Source organism: Cyprinus carpio, chromosome B5 (assembly GCF_018340385.1).
Source record: "Cyprinus carpio isolate SPL01 chromosome B5, ASM1834038v1, whole genome shotgun sequence".
Taxonomy (NCBI): Eukaryota; Metazoa; Chordata; class Actinopteri; order Cypriniformes; family Cyprinidae; genus Cyprinus; species Cyprinus carpio.
In genome coordinates this window covers 16,942,464-16,962,614 of record NC_056601.1, presented here as the reverse complement: position 1 = coordinate 16,962,614, position 20,151 = coordinate 16,942,464, and the positions used below count along the sequence as shown (strand labels likewise).

The following is a 20,151-nucleotide window of genomic DNA, read 5'->3' as shown; positions in this document are numbered from 1 at the left end:
AAGTAACATTATTATCAATGTAGAACTGACCACGGGTCACACTTTTGTGATACTTTTTTTCATTTTTTTTCATGAAATCTGCAAACTTCTAAATGGTAGTGTAGCAATATAAATAATAGCAATGCTGCTGACTACTGAAGAATGAATACATGCAGTGATTAAATGATTAATCTGATTTGATGTAATCATTAATCTGACTCAGTGCACTGCTGGTGATCAACAACGTCTCCAATCCTTTTTTTAATAACACTTGGCAGGGTTTCTCTTTGCATATGCCTTGATACCCTTTTCACCTCCTTTATTATACATCCTCACATCCTGAAATCAGCAGAGGTTAATATGAAGTTGTTTACACGAACTAACACCATTTAAATGATACATTTATGGCAACAGCCAATGAGAAAATTAGAGGACGAGCATGGAAAATCAGCATCACGGAAAAAACAGCACCCATGAAAACAGATGCTCAGGGCTTGATTATTAAAAACAGACCGTAACATTTGCAGGAAATAAGGGGAATGTGCAGCGAAGAGTTAAAACTAAAATATCACAAACACATCCTATAAATGATTGCTGAAGAATTCCTTTGAGAACTGAAAAAGTTTTATCAGCCAAATATCAACACATCCATGGATGTCTGTATGGGCCTCCCACATGTTTGTGAAGATTTTCCACAGAAGGAGGTCATGTTTTTGTTGTAGGCACTGCTGACATTTTTATGTGGGCGTTTAGAGTTTGACTCAAAGGGAGTCAAAACAAAATTTTGTGCTATTTCTGCTCTTTCTAGGTGAAGGGCATCTTGTCCAACTCAGTCATGTTTTGGCTGTGTCAGAAACAATAACAGCTTCTCTGGCCTGCTATTAGTCAGTCTGTAATGTAGGACAAGCAGAACAAATATGCTCAGCTGTATCAACTGTGTGTTTAGTTGTTGTTTACACTAACTGTAACAGTGAGGAAATATTGAAGAAGAAAAAACACTGGAGGAAGCAGTGATATGGATGTTTTTATCTTTTTTGCTGATGGGAAGGATTTTTGGACTTGTCTGTTAAAATGTTACTTGTTTCAGGGAAGGCCATCTAACAAGGCATGTAAAATTTGATGTTGCAAGCCATATTTTGCTTGTTACATTTTACTATATCTATGATCTATATCCACTGCACTTCTAAATGATGCAGTTTTCTTTTTTAAATTTAAGATCAAATCTATGACCAAGCTGCTTGGTTTGAAAGTGGCTTTTTTGTGTGCAGTGCTTTAAACATCGCTACATTATACAACTGTTTTTGGCTGCAAAATGTTGCTTATGTGACTGTATCTTAACAGTTATGTAACTTCTATTTAACTTCTCCCTTACAACACAACCCTGATGTTAAAGAGTTATTAAGAGAAACCATCCTTTGAGGTTGGTAAAGTGATAACTCTATCCAGCTTTATCGACCATGGTGGACTTCACTCATCTAGTCAACTGATAAACAGACTCTCATCATCATCTTACAATGACTGAATAGCCCACCCCCTGGCCAGTATCTTAAGATGATGTTATGCAAGAGGGGCAGAACTATGGAAATCAATGGACTACAGTTTCTGTCTATTTCCCTATCTAGATCAGGAAAAAACTTTACGACACTTTAGCAGACTGGGCAGCTGTGCAGTGATAGTGAGGTGGTTGTGAGAGTAATGCATCTGTATTCAGAGATAAGACAGCTGTTTGTAGGTCTTAAACTAAAGGTAAAGAGCCCACTGGGCCCTGAAATGTGAAGAATACCTGTATTGATCTATCTTCAGGATTAGGACTTATCTAATTCTTTTAAGCTGTGAACAATTAAGTCTAACTGAATGTGATTCTGAGGGTCAGAAGTGACCACGGGTCACAACTTTATCACTTTCATGGTGAGTTCAATGACAAAACACTTTAGAGATATGATTAGATTGCACAAATTGATGATTTAAGAGTCACAACTTGCTCTGTTTTGTAAAAAGCATGAACAATAACGGCATTTCCATTCTAACTAAACTACCATTCAAAAAGGTTTTGTTAACATTTTTAAAAGAAGCTGCTTGTGATTTCCAATGATGCATTTTTTAAATATAATGTAAAACAGTAATATTGTGAAATATACTAACCATTTACAATATCTATTTTCTATTTTAAAATTTCTATAATGTTTAGGATACTATTTTCATGAAAAAACATGACATTTTCTTAATGATTATTTGATGAACAAAGTTCAAAAGAACAGCATTTATTTGTAAAATAAATCTTTTGAAACTAAAATGTCTTAACTTTCAATTTTGATCAATTTTGATGCAAAGATATGGTTTTATGGTTATAGAGAAAGAAAGAAAAACCCATGCAAGCAAGAACAAAAGTGGCCTTGATATCACAGTTTATTGATATTTATTATGTAGTGTCTTTAGATGGCTAGTATAAACTCTACCCTAAATGTATGCATGAAAGGGCATTTTGTGTGTTTGTTCTTACCAGAAAGATGTTGAAGATAACAAGGAGGATCAGCATCCACAGGTTTCTGTAGGCCATGTGCAATCCAGCCCAAAGACAGACCAGAGTCACCAGAGCAAACAGATACAACATCAAGGGCACCTCTGAGGAACAAACAGAAAGACACTTCAATTGGGCTTGTAAGATCAAATAAGCTCATTGGGAAAATAAATAAATGTTTCCTAAAATGCAACATTTGAAGTTAATATATTTCTAGAAAAATCACAAGAGCTTTGCTCATCAGTTTTCAGATGCATGGATGCTGACTGTGCTGTTTTATCTGTGCTGCATGCACCGATGCCAGCAGACATGGGTGCTGTTTTCAGTTACAGAGCGAGCTGGCCAGGCATGCTTCAGTTTTTCCATAGTTCAGACAAGCTTTTCACATGCAGCTAGAGCTCTCTGAACTGCGCTCGCTCTGGCATGAGAGCCGTGTGGGCACGTTTATTGACCTGGGGCAGGAGTCCAAGATGGCTGCCAGTGAAAACAAACAAAGCAAAACAACAAAGGAAGGAGAATAAAATGAGCTGTCTCATTAAGCAGGTCACAGTCCAGAGACTGTTCTGGGGTAAATGAGGGCAGCCGTGAGTACAAAGTACTTGGCCCATGAGTGTTCTTCATGTGGGCAAACAATGCCTCTCAGTGCCAAGACTGACTCAAGCATATTGGCACAAGGACTTTAACCAGACTGAGTGTTTTACTTTTAACAACGATTATGAGTTTAATTGCTAAAAGATTCACTCAGAGGGAGGGAAGAAAAATATGTGTTGCAAACACGCTAGTTCAAAACCTGACATTCTAGCATCAACATTAATATAGAGAGTCAAGTCATGGCATTATGAACATAAGCACTAGGGTTTTGAATTTTGAGGGTTTTTTTTGGATTTGAATACTCAACAGATAAAGTACTCATAAACCCATTTATGCAAATAAGCAATGACACAATACAGCAACTACCAGTAGAAATTGTGTAACCAGAATCATAACAAAACATTACATATGGTTGGACCAAATAAAGGTCAAATAAAATAAATAAATAAAAAATTCTCAGTATTAACTAGTTGCTTATTAGCATGCCTGTTATTAACATATTGGCTGTTTATTAGTGCTTATAAAGCACATATTCTGCATGACAATATTTAATATCCCTAAACTTACCCAATACCTAAGTTTAACAACATTACTAACTATTCATTAGCAGCAAATTAGCAGTTTATTGAGGCAAAAGTCATAGTTAATGGTTTGTTTAAAGCAAGAATTGGTTCTTTAAATAAAGTGAAACCAAAAATTACAAATATCTCAATCAGTTTAAAACAAATTTAAGAGATTTTGACATGCAGTTTTGTGTTTTCATGACAAATCTTTATTTGCCACCCATTCCCTAATGATTCTTTTCACTTCTCATATTTTACCTTTTGGCTCTATATACACCTCTCCTTCACCAGCAATGCATTTGTGATTTCTATGTTGGCCAAAGTACACAACCAGGCAAAGCTGTGGCTGATAATTAGCAAGGGAGAGGCAGTCTGTGTCATTGTTTCTCTCAGCAGGCCTTATTTGCATCCACTCACCTCCCCGACCTCGTGAGAACCCTGTTTTTTAATTCATATATTTAATGAGGGAACAAACAAGTACGGCTCCAAAATGGAGAACTGGCTGACTCATCCATCATGCTCTCCTTTCACGATATAAACATGGACGTGAGCTCAGCCCGGCACTTCGAGGGCTCCAAACAATGGCAGAAGACCTGTATTCTCTTTTCTTTTAATAAAATGCATTCAGTGCTTATTTGATTTACAACTCGTGCATCCGTTCACTTAGGAAATTGAGTGAACAAATGGAATATTCAAATATCAACATCTTTCTTTGATGGCCACAATTAGACAATTAGAGGCTGAAATTAGACAACATATTAGCTCTATTTGTTCTAGCACATGTTTGAAGTGTATTAGATGCAACAGCAGATGTGCAGAACTCACATCTAGGGAAAAACAATATTCATCAGTTTAACCTCCACAACCTGGCGCTTCCCTGGTCTCGCTTACTGCATCCCTTATGATGGAAAACAATCATGCATGCACCTGCAGCCTTGTTTGTGCATTTCGGCATCTAATCAAATTAAGACAAACAAACACCCTGCAAGTTCAAGAGAGATTTCAAATAATCCTCAAATTCTCCAAGCGTCATTGCTAAAATGCATGCATGCATGACAAAAACAGCAAATGAGATTATAATTGGCTTTCATTAGAGTGAATGAGGGTGATGAGAATCAGTTCAATCCAAAATGAGGCTTCATTTAGGGACACGACTTGCTATTTGAGAACACAGCGTCCTGTGCCGTCCCAGAGAGTTTCACCAGCAGAACTAATGCACACGGCATTAACATCTGTTCTGCTGCTGCTTTGATGTTAATATTGCTCTGATGACACCAGGAGTGCAAAGACAAGCAGAGTCAGGCCATGCATGACTGACACATCTCTGGGGCGATTCAGTGGAAGACCTGCTAGCAGAAGCAGGCAAACATTATGAAAGACTTGGCAATGAAAAGTAGGCCACACATTCCTCATCTGATAGACAACACATGGCACAGAGCCGAAGTTTAAGACCAGGTTAGCAAAAAAATGCCATGGTCATTGCTTCCACCTGTCTAACTTTACCTGCTGTTTGTGTTTGTCTCAACTATCTTACATTTACTTTCATGATGTTTTGGTTGCTATTTACTTTTACCGATACTGTTGCCATTCCCCTTTGGTAACACATTTCAGTGTTCATGTTACAATGGAACATGAATACAAGTCGGACTGTAACCAGAGACAAAGAGAGCAACACATCCATATTATATACATACATATATATATATATATATATATATATATATATATATATATATATATATATATATATATATATATATATATATATATATATATATATATATATAATAAAATAATTACTTAAAAAAGTACACAAATGTATACAGGAAAATATAGAACCTGTAACTGGTTACCATTTATTTTTAGGTTTGTTTATCTTTTTTTTAATTCACCTTGTTGTAGTTCAATCGAATAATGACAAATTTAAAAAGATATTTCCAACAGTTTAATTTAAAAGCACTAATACATGCAATCTCTATATTAATGTTAAAATTGTGAAAGCATACATATAAAAAGGACAATGCTATTTAAAATTGTTTTAGAATGTGTATAACATCTCTTACCAAAGGACGTCAATCTATTTCATGTTAATGATCAAAATGCACCTTATATTATTATTAGTGTGATTAATTATATTTACATGTCATGTACATAACACTAGTACACTTTTTTTATTTTTATAAACATTACTCCCATTCCCAGTTCTTCCCCAAATCAAAAACATCCAATTTTATTATTTTTTGTCTGTTCTTCCCCTGGTTATTGTTCTGCATATCAGTCTCCACTTTGTACGTGCTGTCTTTGTACGTGGAGTCTTTCCCTCCCTCCTCTCCCTGACTGCCTTTGCTTTCCATCTCTGTAAGCACATTCCAGGCTGTGGTCTGGGCCTGGCTGCCTCTGAAGCAGCAGGTTCCTAAACCTTGAGGAACCATCTCTCTATTGGAATGGAACTGGCTAGATCACTTCCTCTCTCAATGAAAACCAGGCTCTCATTAATCCATGGCTTAAACATAAAGTGCTGTACAATACCTCTAATGTTTCCACTCATATTTCACAACTAAAGTGAGTCAGTTTAACTTGAATGAATCAACCTCACTGCATCCAGTTATGCCACTATAAGTAATTTCAAAATCAAACATAATTTCTGAACATAATATGCATTTAAATTTAGCATTTAGTTCTTTAATTTATTTTTTTTATTTACTGTCTACATTTATATACACTAGTGTTTAAAAATACAGTAAGAACAGTAATCTTGTGAAATAATATTACAGATTACAATAACTGTTTTTCATTTTTAACATAACGTAAAATGAAATTTTTCCTGTGATGGCGAAGCTGAATTTTCAGCAGTCATTAATGTTTTTGAGTTTAAAATTATTTTTGTGTTTTATTTTATTTTTTTTCAGTTGAATGCATCAATGCTGAATAAAAGTATTCAATTCACTAACGTACAAATTATATTAATTTAGAATGTGGCAAAGTGTTAAAAACCGTTTATGTTCTACATTAAATAATTCAGAAACTACTTCCTGTGCATGTACAGGCAAATAAATAAATAAATAAATAAAAAGAGCCTGTCAACCAATTACAATCTAGATTTCTGCAGTGGTGATGTTAAAAACGCTGACTGTCCAAGAGATAAATATACAATAATTTTAGATTGAAGTCATGGTATCAGTTAATATGTACTGTATAATGACATAAACAACAGACAACTATAGCTCTCTTAGGAGGAGAAGACACTCAGCGTAAGAAAGCAAGCACTGAGGACCACTGGGGAAAAACAGCAGGGCCTAAATCTGAGACAGCACTCTGGCTCCTGTTTAAGATGCCATAGCAGCTGTCACAACATTCAGCTGTGGTTCAACTCCGAGGATGAAAGACCTTCCTTTGTCTCCCTCTTGAGTGAGCCAACATCTGCCCAGCCAACAGCTTCAATGATAAGAAAAAAGTGTTTCAACTCAAAGAGACATGGGTGGCTGAAGAAGAGGATCTTGGTAAAGAGATGAAAGAATGAGAGCGCGGGAAGAGCTGAAATCTTCCAGTAAATCTGTTGGAACACCAGAGGTGTCCAACAACTTTGTGAGAAGAAACAAACAAAGGCTTAAGATGGAAGTACATACTAGATCAACACGCTCTTTGGAATCAAACACTTGATATTCTTTTGTGTGTGTACGTGTGCTTGTGGGTGACATTTGGACATCCTGCTCCTTCCTCTGAACTGTGGGTGTGGGAAGCGTGTCTGGCCTCACGCCAGCGCTCTGACCAGACGTTCCATACAGCATGTTCTCGGAGAACTGAGACCTCTCAAGGGAAAACTAATAGTGTTTGGCATAAAAAAAAGAGGTTGGACAGAATCTACATCAGTTCCAGCAACTATTAAAACTATGGAATCACAATCAAATAAAATAAAAAATATCGGATTTGCGTGTATTTAAGAAAATTTGAGATACAAAATAATTTCAATATAGCAATAAGATGCTATGCATTACACTAACTAATTTTTATAAATCTATTAATTTTCTGAAGTCTTTTTTAACAGTTAAATGGGAAATGCATGTACAGTACTGTCTAAAAGGCCATTGCTGCCATTTTCAAATCAGCTCAGTTTCCAAATAAAACACATGTCATTTAACTTAACGGTAATTTATGATGATTGTGTTCAACAAAAGCAATGGATCCAGAATCTAGACTTTGGGTCAAATCATGGGAACATTATGTAACAGTAGAGTGTTAGTGATATAAGCAGTTAAGCAAGGTCATAAAGATATGAGATACAGAAGGGTGAAATGCACAGTATTTAGCAGCTGAAATATGATAGTGATAAACAGTGATTTAGACTCTAATACCCTGCTTCTATGACTCTACAGGCTGTAAAAGTTTTATGCAATCATGGATATTATGCATGACCTAAGGATCAAGTGTCGGCATTGCAAGTCATTACTAAGCAAATATAGAGAAAACATAGTCTGAACACTGGAAGCAAAGTGATAGACTTCCATATTGACTGCATTGTTCGCTAGATTCAAAAAAGTATTATAAAACCCAGATTAAATTTGGTTCCAAGTACAATAACATGAAAGGCTCATAAAAAGTTAGTGAGTTCTGTCCTTTTGCTTACTATCAAAACTTCCTTGATCGCAAAGCACATCTAGTATGGCCATCACTAACAGCAGTAGATTTCAAGAAACAATTCATTTGATTTAGAACATCTTATCATTCTCAAATTTTTTTAGCCTTAGATACTGAGTTAACTAGGCTGTTTACGGGCTGGGCTACACAGCAAATACAGTTTGTTTGCATTTGATTAAAATAATAATTATTATATATATATATATATATATATATATATATATATATATATATATATATATATATATATATATATATATATATAAATTCATTTATGCAAGATGTTTTTGGCTGGACTTTGCAGTTATGTCTAATGAATGAGGAAAATAACTTAATTTTGAAACATACAACATTTAGGTCCAGGAATGGCATAAAGCGATGCACAAGTTCTTATAATTTAAGGTTATTTCATGCATTTACTAACACTGAGCAAAATATTTGTTACAGTATTTATTCATTTTTGTTAATGGTAGGTAATAAAAAATTTAATCATGTATTAATTGTTGAAGATAACATTAATTAAGATTAATAAATGCTGATGTTAGATAATATTAATGTAAGCTTATTGCAAAGTTTTACCAAAAAAAATCTAAATAATATAAATAAATTGTATTCATATTGTATTTCTCAAAACCCCCAAACAGTGAGCTGTTGCAGTCATACTCTGCCACATAAACATGCCTCATTAAGAGAGCTGAAGGATTAATCCTGAGCCAATAAGGCTATTCCAAGAAAATGAATGCATTGTGAAAAAGCACTACTTCCCTTAAGATCATACTGAACAACTGCAAATGCCAAATTAAATCTTTAAATAGGGCTGTGGTAATTATCTCCCCACAGGCCTTGGAAAGAACACCTCTGCCTAGCGGCTAAAGGTTGACTCCTTAATATCTTGGCTCTATAATGTGGTTCTTCAGAGGATGATAAAAGTCCAGACATTTTATGGAGCACTTTAGAATATCTCAAAGGCAAGTCACAGTCAGAATGATCCATCAGCTTCTAATAACACGGAAGCTGGTTTCAGGAAGTTTGTGCTGGAGCTTCAACAACTGCAGTAACGCATTTAGAGAAGCAAATGGTCATCAAATAATAGAGTATACTGCTTTTCACGGTTTGACCACAGAACCCATTTTCAAACCATGCATAATAAAATAAAATTTGCAGCAAACCAGAAACTGAACACACATTTGATAGCATTTTGTCCTTTAGTTAATAATTACTTGATTTATATGATTAAGTTGACCTTTACAGAACTGAACTTGTATCCTATCTCTTCGGTGAACTTTTTTTTCCACTTCGATATTTCCCACAAGTCAACCAGGAAATGTTACTTAACTTGTTGTGTCCATTTCATCCCTGTCCCAAGCCGAATGTTTTGTTTGACATGTAATCAAGCAGCAACACACCCAGACAGAATCAACATCTAAGAGTTAACAGGAAAGAGCCAGTTTTCTAAATGCATATTTATCTGACTGTGCTTCTTTGACAGTCATTAAACACATCCGGCATGAAGGAGCAAATTTGCTGCATAATGTATTTGCTTACGCCTGTGTGTCCTGCAATATGAAACAGCAAGTGTGGGAGTACTGCAGTGTGGTCATTGTGTTCGCGACCAAAGGGTGGTCTGACAGTGCAGCCCTCTGTAATAAAGTTGAGTAGTTTAGGATTAGCCTGCTGTGCTGTGAACATGCTTGCGCACAAAGAGGAAAGCTAACATTGCACATGGCAACCCTTGCTGACCACCCACATGCAAACTCTAAGCCGGTGTTTTACATGTTAATTGTCCAAACGTTAGATGAAAGGTGCTGCTGATAACTTTGAGACTAAACAGTAATGTGGAGGCTGCGAACACTGAATAATCAGCCAGTTAAGATTGTAACCAAGTTTCAAAACAAGACTGACAACATGTATTTACTCAGGGACTGAGCAGCGAGTTACAATATAGATTTAATCTAATCCACACAAAACTGCTGAGGGAATTTTTAAAGCATGACTAACAAACCACCACAGAAAGAAAAACTGTTATTTGGAAGGTGTGTAATTGTTCGGAAGGCTGTGCAATATCCCTGAAAGCACAGCCCTGAGCAATCTGACGATTGCTTAAGATCAACAGACTTTCCAAGGGAAAGCACCTTCTCTTAGTTTGCTTTCAGTTTCTCTGTTATTATCAGCAGTTCTTTACTTCTAAAGCACCGATTTCCAGTAACATGTTCATTGAAGTGCCAGATTATTCTCGCACTACCTTGAGGATAATTATTTCACAACTTGTAAAATTTTGTGTAATAACAAATGTGTACACACCTGAGCTGTTTGTTCGGCCTCGGTAGACATCATCATAAGCCTTCCATTGCTGAGTGACTTGATACGCATGGATGAAGATCACCAGCACCCCTACCAAACAAATGAGAGGAACCAGGGCGGCCGTACAAAGTGCAGCATATACGTTGGGAATGAAGCATCTACAAAAAAGACAAAAAAGAATATTGTGAATACACAAAGAGGATTAGTACTAAGGTTTATGGTTGTGTGTTTGTGTATTTAGTATTCCATAGAAGAAAGAAAATGAGTAAAATGGGTTTGAAACGACATGATGGACATCCTTACGAAGTTTGTTGATTGTTTTTCTTTATTCTTTAATTTTATTTCTCCTGAGATTCTTTCCTTTGGTCTTTCTCTGACTCTTCTACCAATATGAGGAATTTCTTCCAGTTGGCATTTGTTTTTGTCCTGTATGCAGTTATGGAGTTTCTGTCTGGTATTCGGAAAGGAAAAGCTTTGGGAAACTCAATCCAGAGTAATCTTGTTATGACGTGATCTGTATCAAAATGAGCAGCAGTTGCATTCTGCTCACAGGGCTGGCATCGCTCTGGCCAGACAAACAGAATGGCCAAACACAGCCCGTACTCATTTTATAGAGCAGAAATGGCACATTGTATCCATAATATAATTCAAAGCATGTAAAATGCCTGTAGGAAAATAAACAGCCCATTTTTCACTAGACTTCATCTGATCTTAATTTTGAAACACTGCCTGGTTTAGCATAACATACTGTATATCTTCACATACATGTCACATAAAAACACATTTTTGAAATAACAAATAAACAAGTAGCTCAGTCTGTATGCACAAATCACTTTTCTATACCTGAAATGTAACAACAGCTACCAGCATGGGGCTTTTTCTTTAGTTACACTGCTTTTCAGTTCTTAGTTAAAGGATTATCAGGAATTTTATCTAGACTTAGAACATGTCACGCGATAAATGTTGTAAAAGACTAGAGACACGAACACAAGTCAAACACGTCTATCCAGTGCATAATTACATAGAAAAAAAAAAAAAAAAGTACACAGATTGCAAAAACATTCTTTTTGAACAGGGCCTTACAAATGTTACAGTCTGTATAATTTTATTCTCATTTAATCATTCCACTTATATTGTTAGCAATGGATTCTTGCACCAGAATAAGTATTTTTTTTTTAAATAATTGTTTTTCTCCAGTATTGTTATTGTTAAATAATCTATTAAAGTATAAAACGTCTTTTTAGCTAATTGAAATATAGCCTAAATAAATATAAAATAAATAAATGAAAATTAGAAATGTTGCCTTGTCAACAAACGTAGAATATAAATACATTTAATTTTTATAAAATTTTATTTATTTTTTTTTATTAATTATTTTTTTTATAATATGGTTTTTAGTAATTAAAAAGGTGAAAAAAAAGAAAAAAAAGGAATAATAATAATAATTATTATTATTATTACAAAAGCACATAAAATGACTTACACTAAAATAAAAATGGAAAACATAAAAATAAAAGCTAATTGATATGTGGAAGTAAACACATGAAAATAAAGTTCTTTTATATAGAACAACAAATTATATTATTTCTAAAAAGGAAGTAGAAAAGTTGATTCTTCATAATATGACCCTTTCAGAAACCTTGTAATGCTAAATCACGTGTGTTAAAATCTGACATTTAAACTAATGTGCTTCTATTTCTACAAGCATTTGACTCCTCCCAGGCCTCTGAAGCCTTATGGTACGGGAAAAGGCGAGAACTGCAGTGGCTTGTGAGGTGAGGTGACATCATTTGTTTTTTCTTGGAGAGAGAGAGATGTTTGGCTTTCATGAGTCAACTGGGAGTTTACTTGCTAAGAGCTGCTTTGAGACACAGGGTGGAGAGGAGTGTCTGTAGTCCTCTGTTATCACTACAGGCTTGACTGAGGGGAAACTGAACCTATGCACAGTCACAGCTTGTAACCTCATAAACACAGAAGAGCTAAAAATAGCAGCTCTTCCCGACTTACAAATAACAGACCCCGACCACACACAATCAATGTAAACGGGGCAAAGAAGAGAGTGTATATGAGACAGAAAATTGCTTACAATACATGAACACAGGAAATGAGTAACTATGAGCCAAAAAAACAGCACCAAAATGTGAGCATTTACATGTGAACATTTAGTTGTTCATTATATCCCCATTTGGTTAAGCAAATGTAGCGTGTGTGTGTGTGTGTATGTGTCTGTGTGTGAGAGAGAGCACATATTCATGAACTCACAGATCTCCTTGCACCAGGCCATACACACTATGAATGCTCCATCCAAAGCCTCCCAGCAGGACTACAACCAGAATGATGATGACCAGAGCAGGAAGTCCCCAGCTGAGCAGGAAGTAGAGAAGATAGCGTCTCTCTGTGTGCTCATCATTCATCACCAATATCTGCCAGAAGTTTATGGCCTGGGAAAGACAACACAAATGTTACTAAATAAATAAATGGAAACAGTACTGGTTTATAAACAAACCAGATTCATAAAAAAGGATAGCTGATTAATGTTTTGACAAGACTAGACACCAAGAACCAACTACCAAATGGACATCTGTTGGTTACATGACCTCATATATTACTGCTATCAAGAACTAATACTTTCTTGGTCTATGCATTCAGTTAGCCTGTTTTACTTTTGGGGATGAGGTACTTCAAGTGCGACTTTAACATCAACATCAAAATCATTTCCTGATGTGGCACCTACTTCCATCAGTATTAGCTCCATAAATGGATAGGAACTGCAGCAACTCTGTTTTGCTGTGCTGGGAACTTGAATTAGAGATGAAGAGAAAAGAGAAGCTGGCAGGATGAAGTATTAGCTTTTAGGTGTCAAAACTCTTTGCGATCCCTCTCCAGCCTCTTTGTAATTATGGAAGAGGTTGGCACCCCGCCACTGAGATTGCCCTGTCTCGCAACTTCCATTGATCTGGCGCTTTAACCGTGCCAGTATAGGGAGTCTCTGGGATCTTTTGAATGGCTATTTTAGCACAGACTGAAACATGAGTGCCAGTGCATAGGAAAGAACTCTTAGATCAATAGTTTTCATTGAGAAATTGTATTTCTTTCAGAACCCTTTTAAAGTAGGCGTGGGACATCTGTACTATTTCCATTGAAGGCTAGAATACAATACATTACATTTGCCCAGATTTGCAGTCTGAAGGACTTAACAGCAGTTGCCATCTGATGTGTAGTGTTTTAAAATCTGTTTGATTATTAAAATATGTGTAGTGTATTCCAGTCTTGAACAAACAAAGACATAACTCACATAGTTTTAGCCCCAGATTGTCTTAAGGGTTTGTGCAAATCAGGTACCAGCGCATCAACGGAATCTGTGGTGAACGCAATTTGTACTATGCAATTCCACATCATGCAGGTCTGTTCCGAGTTCTAGATTGTAGATGATGCAGACTATCATCATCTGGAAAACTTGCATTTACCTTCTAGTTAAACTGGATTGTGTGGTTACTAAATAAGATTCAGCTTTTTATAATGAAATATGGCTCAAAGTAATTAAGTAATGAGAAAAGTGCAAACAAAACAATTATGTCACACGTAATTATCACATCACTTAAGTTACGCAAAGGTTTATTACAGGCTGTTTTGACAGCTGTTTTGAGACTGTTTTAAAATAAAGACAAGCACATGTTCAGATCATTCTCTGCAGGATACAAATACTTTCCAGTCTGAATCATGATTTACCTTTTCTACCAAACACAACTTTTGTGTGATTTATTCCATGTGTGTTTTCATAAACTCACAACCACTTCTGCACATCAACACACTTACATAAAAATACCGGCCTTTACACTTTGGTCCTTCCACAACTCAAGGCTCCAGAATCCTAAAACCTATTTTTGTAATTAGCCAGTTAGTTTATTTCATGTTCTCTTGCATAATCTTTCAAAACAAGTGTTTCAAGTGCCAATAGAGATTACATGCTCTATGTAAACAGCTGAGCCCCTGGTGTTTTTCAGCATCATTTAGGAAAACAAGATAATCCCACTACGCGAGCAAAACTGCCTTTGGTTTCAGGAAGTTCAATTTAGGTGTGAGGTTCCTCCAGGGTCAGTGCTCAGTTCTATGTCTTTTCAAACTAAAGGGAGAAATTCAATGCAAAATGAACCCAGATTTTTGTGTTCTGTGTGGGTCTTTGAGGGATTAAAAGTCATGTTCTTTTTTCATTTCATTAAGCATGTTAGGGCCAAATCCTGTTTTTGCTTTCGGGGAACAAGACAACCTTCATAGCCAGAGTGAGCTGACTTCCAGAGACAGGTTTCTGTGCTTAGAAGGGATTACCATACAAAGAAAAGGAGAAGGCAAAAGGGTACAGGTCCAGCTAGATTTATAGGATGGATTTTAGAAAGTTGTCTGAGCAGCTACTATAGGCGTGCTAGCACAACTGCCTGCAAAATCTCCACTAGAAGAATCACACGTACTGTAGCTGAAACATGTCAAGCAGCACGTAAGGTAAATCATGTGTTTTCAAACGGATTGAACTAAGTGTATGAATCATGCGTATTCCTAAGCCAACAATGAAAAGATATGATGATAAAACATTATGACGAACAAGACTCTATTTAACCAAGAGGAAAAACATTATGCATGTTTGCATTAAAAAAATTGTCAAAATGTCAACAGTTTCAGGTATTACTATCCTTGTGGGGACATATGATCCCAGGGACCACACACACACATGCACCCTACAAAAAGATTCTTGTCTTAGTAAGGCAACCTTCTGATACAAACTTCCTGTTCATGGTGTGATATTTATCTTCAGCAACAATTCAAAACCAAAGGTCTTTGATATTTGTTGAAATCTCAAAAGCTCTTTTGAGATTATGCCCTAATCATACTTACAAATACGCATCAGAGAGAAAAAGTAAAACCAAGAAACTAGGTTTCAGATTAACTTCTGGAATTTCTTGAGGGTAAAACTTTTACAGACAGTCTATTATCTGAAGGTAAGATATACCAAACCCTATGTACTAAACAGTCACAATGAAGGTGTGTGACTGACGAAATATTGTGAAATTTCTTTTTTACCTTTTGCGTAAGTAAGCTTATTGTTCAAATGAAAGTTTATGCCACACCTTCAACTGCCCTGTAGCAAAACCTTTCTTCTGAAAAATTCCTGATATCGCTTTCAATTGCTTAAAGGGATAGCTCACCCCAAAATAAAAGTTTTGGTCATTATTTACTCACCCTCATGTTGTTCCAAACCTATATGAATTGCTTTCTTCTGTTAAACATGAAAGAAGCTATTTTGAAGAATGTGAATAACCAAACAGTTGCTGTTATCCACTGACCATAGTATTTGTTTTCCATACTATGGAGGTCAATGACTACCAGCAACTGTTTGGTGACCAACATTCTTCAAAATATCTTCTTTTGTGCTCCAAAAGAGGTAGGTATGAAATAGGATTTTAACATATCTTTCATTTTTGAGTGAACTGTGTCTTTAAAAAGGTAAGGATTACCTGTATGAGCATCCAGCTGAACTGGCTGAGGTGAAAGTAATGGAAGAAGAGGCCAAGAGCAGCACAACTGTCCTCTGAGAACATGCGTCCACGGAAGGCAGACACCAGGAAACAAATCTGAGAAACACAGAATGACAGATACATCAGCAGAGGTCCTGGAGTCCTCATGAACTCAGCAGAAATCACACATTAAGATGACTCTCAGCATTCAGTTCTATCACTGAGTCCCAAAAGAGCATCTCAAATGTCTACGACTGTTCCTAAATCATTTAAACTTATAATATTTTTGATAAATATTTGAAGAGCTGACACTGCCAGGTCTTGACCGGGTGTCTAGAGGACTGTTACATCACACTGCAGAATGGACAGCCAAAAGAGTATCAGCTGAGAAATCATTGTGTGTGTGTGTGTGTGTGTGTGTGTGTGTGTGTGTGTGTGTGTGTGTGTGTACTGAGTGTTTAAGCAGATAGCTTCATTGTAAATTGTAACATTTTAATTTCAAAAATAACAATTTTACATACATATTACATTATATTTTCTTTAAATCTTGCTTTTTTCCAAAATTTTAATTTCTGAAATGAAGACATTTGGACACATGATATACAGTATATATTATGCATGATTACATATTCTGACAGCTGACAAGATATAATCCAAGTCCAAGGGCCAAAGTACACTTCAGGAGCAGTGCAAAACTTTTCAAACAAAAACAACTGGGTAGTTTCACCTTGTCTGTGACCTCTTAGGACTGTATTTGTGGACATAAAATGAAAAACAAAAACAAACAAAAAAACAAAAAAACTGGCATGTGGAAGTAACGGTCCAGTCCATGAATACTGTGACCCTTTCAATACAAACAACATGTTTTTGTCCCTGTTGGGAAACCCAAATTAAGGGGAAACTGTGCCTGTGGAAAACCCATCCTGGCTGCTGAGTGAAGGGAAATGTGGAGTCATTATATACAGGATGACATTAAATGAGGTACTGTTGGGATAAAAGTCAAGAGGACAGCGAGTGGTGTGAGAGGGAGGTGTCAGCGCAGGAAGGAAAAGAGGACAGGGACGTCTGCAATGTGCAGTGTCCATCAGGTACATGCTGGGAAGCGTGATTCTGGCGTGGAAATGTGGTAATGCTGCCAAAAAAAACAAAAAGCTCAGTACTGTATGTGTGTTAGTTAGCAGGGTCATGGAATAATCTCATAAACAAAACTCAGACAAAGACTTTTTCGCTCAAACATATTCATTCATAGTCTGTCATCATTTTAGTTATACATTTTACAATATTAAGGGTTATTTTTGAGGTTAATACAAATCCTTTTGGGGCCTGTGTGATATTTACATTTACTACTGAACAGGAATAAGGAGATTTTCATAAGAAAATGAGCCTGTGCAAACATCAAATATTTGGGGTTATTATGCTTTTCTATTTTTTGAAAGAAATAATATTTTTTCTTCAGCAAGGACACATTAACTTGATCACATAACTTGATTTTTTTACGTGTGGACATGTGTGTCTAAATAGAGAAATTATTTTGAATTAGTTAAAAATGTACAAAATGGGTCATATAAAATTACTATATATATATATATATATTCTCTATTTAGACACACATATCCTTCATAGCCTTAAAAAAATGTATGTATGGAAACAGTTACTGGGATTGGCAGGGTTTAGCAAAGTCTTATTTTTTTCCTACAACACTTCTTCTGTGTCACAGTAAAAATACTCAATCACATTCAAACTAGAAACTCATTACAGTCGCCCCAGTCGTCCCTGGGGCACACACCCGGGTGAGTAAACAGGGAGGAGATGCGATCGGGTTCCCATTCAATATGATCTGCTCACACACACCCACTCAGACGATCACATCCGTAACATTAGCTGCTGATGGCAGGGGCGCCATCCCCCTCCTCTAAAAACCTTTCTGGATGTTTCTCTGCTCCACAATTGATCCAGCTGCCTTTTGTAACAAAAGAGACATCCAGAAAGACTCCTGAAGCTAAAAGTAGCAGCTAACTCAGTTCATCATGAACAACCCATTCAGTTCATACATCAATCCACAACGGGCTTTATATTACTAGTCGACCATTTATCCTGCTGAAACGTGTATAAATAAAGGCAACATGGCTCTGGCTTAACAGTTCCTGATTAATAAGACATCAGCACCCCTGTCATGTGAAACGCATGGCCTCTGATGACATAACCAAAACTGGTTAGGGGACAGCGGTTCATTCAGGGGCTTGAGATTGGAGAAGGGTGATAGAGAGCCACAGTGGAGATCAGAGGACTCTGTGTCTGGGACCTGTCTGGCCTGGAGACAGCCCTCAAGACCAGATGCACTTGATAATATAGATCTGCTTATCCTTTCAGTGCAATCACTCAAACCCATACCAGGGAGTGGCAGAAAATAGACCATACAATCTGATATGCGTTGTGTTTATAGGACGGATGTACTGCACTGCGCTGTACCATAAACAATATGGGTGCAAACAGTACATGCGTAAAGGACAGTTCATGAGCTTATTTCATCATAAGTTAAAAATAAAACCCACACCTGTTCATAGCCTTTGTAATCTATTTAATTCACACCTTGACTTACTGGTACATTTATAATAAAGAAGCAGTGAAAAAACATGGATGTTAGAAAATGAGGTTTATGGGAAAGTGTTAAATCTGTCAATGTAACAAAACACAATCTAACAAAACACAATCTAACACACACACACACACACACACATACACACACATATATATATATATATATATATATATATATATATATATATGTTTTATGACAAAGAAAGCAGATTTTAATATTAAGTACTATGTCAGGTCAAGGACTGAATGACACATTATTTTTTCTCTCTAAGGTCAGTTGGTTCCCAATAAGGCAAAGAAACAGGGCTGTGTCAGGGCTGTTTTTATAGAGACTGATGAGTCACTCACAGTATTATCAGCTTTCTAATGACAATGCAGGATTAGTGCCAGACAGTCCTACAACGCCACTGTCTTATGTGAATTAATGCCCAAGAAGACAGACATTCTCAATTGTGGTTTGTTTGGTTTGCTTCCTTGTTTGGTTTTATGATGGATGTATAATGTGTGATTATGTACAATTTATCTACCAACATCTATGGAACAAGACAAAAAATACATCTAGATTCAAATGTAAATGATCTGGAAAGCAAAAATCTTAATATCTAGATATACAGTTACATTCAGATAAATGTATCATTTTTAAAGGGTGTTTAAATGTTTTTTTGCAGAGATTTTAAAAAGAATTGTAAAAAATTATATAAATTAAATGTATTTGTTTTTGCACTTGTTTCATCATGCTACCAGTTTAAATAATTGAAACTAAATATTCAAATATTCAAACATTCAAACATTAAAGTTGCCATGGTAAGAAAGCGGCTGGGAATTCAAATGTAAACAACATTTTTTGCAGCTAATTCACAGCTTGGAGCCTCCACAGTTACGTACTCTACCTGGAGGAAGACACTGAGCTTAAAACAGTCACACACCATGCATTAAAAACATTATGTCTTGACTGACAGACTCGGTACCAATGCATGTTGAAGTGAGAATGACAGCCCAGCCAGGAGTTGCAACGTAAAAGCTACTTCAACATGTGCACTAAGCTTCTTTGGTTAAAAAGCATTTATTGAAGGACAAATCAATATAAAACAACACCAGTGACTCTGTGAATGACTTGTCTGCTTTATGTATATTATTGGCCTTGAGACATCTTCTACATAATTCCAAATACAAAACTCTTTCATGATCACGACTTCATTTTCTTGTGGTCTCAATGTTATAAAAGTGGTTTTATTTTATCTTACAAGAAAAAAATAAATAAAAAAAGTAGGGTAAATCACTCATAATTTCTCTGGGCAGCCACAAAGCATTTAATTTGCTTCTGTCAAACATCGCTCTATAACCATTCAGACGTCCCATCACACAAGTTGGCAGCGAATTGACCACATGTCACTACAGTGTGAATGACGATAAACTTGTTGACTCCGTCTCAAGTGTCAGATGCCGATTTGTAAGACAT

At 36.1% G+C, this 20,151-nt stretch overlaps 1 protein-coding gene across 1 annotated transcript in view; it reads right to left on the bottom strand.

The window, feature by feature from the left end:
- The window catches only part of adgrv1 (adhesion G protein-coupled receptor V1), a 139,956-nt gene that overhangs the window by 15,227 nt on the left and 104,578 nt on the right, over positions 1 to 20,151 (bottom strand). Inside the window, 4 exon segments of the mRNA XM_042724629.1 lie at positions 2,480 to 2,601; positions 10,588 to 10,745; positions 12,850 to 13,028; positions 16,095 to 16,211. Coding sequence (XP_042580563.1) covers positions 2,480 to 2,601; positions 10,588 to 10,745; positions 12,850 to 13,028; positions 16,095 to 16,211 — 576 coding nt within the window.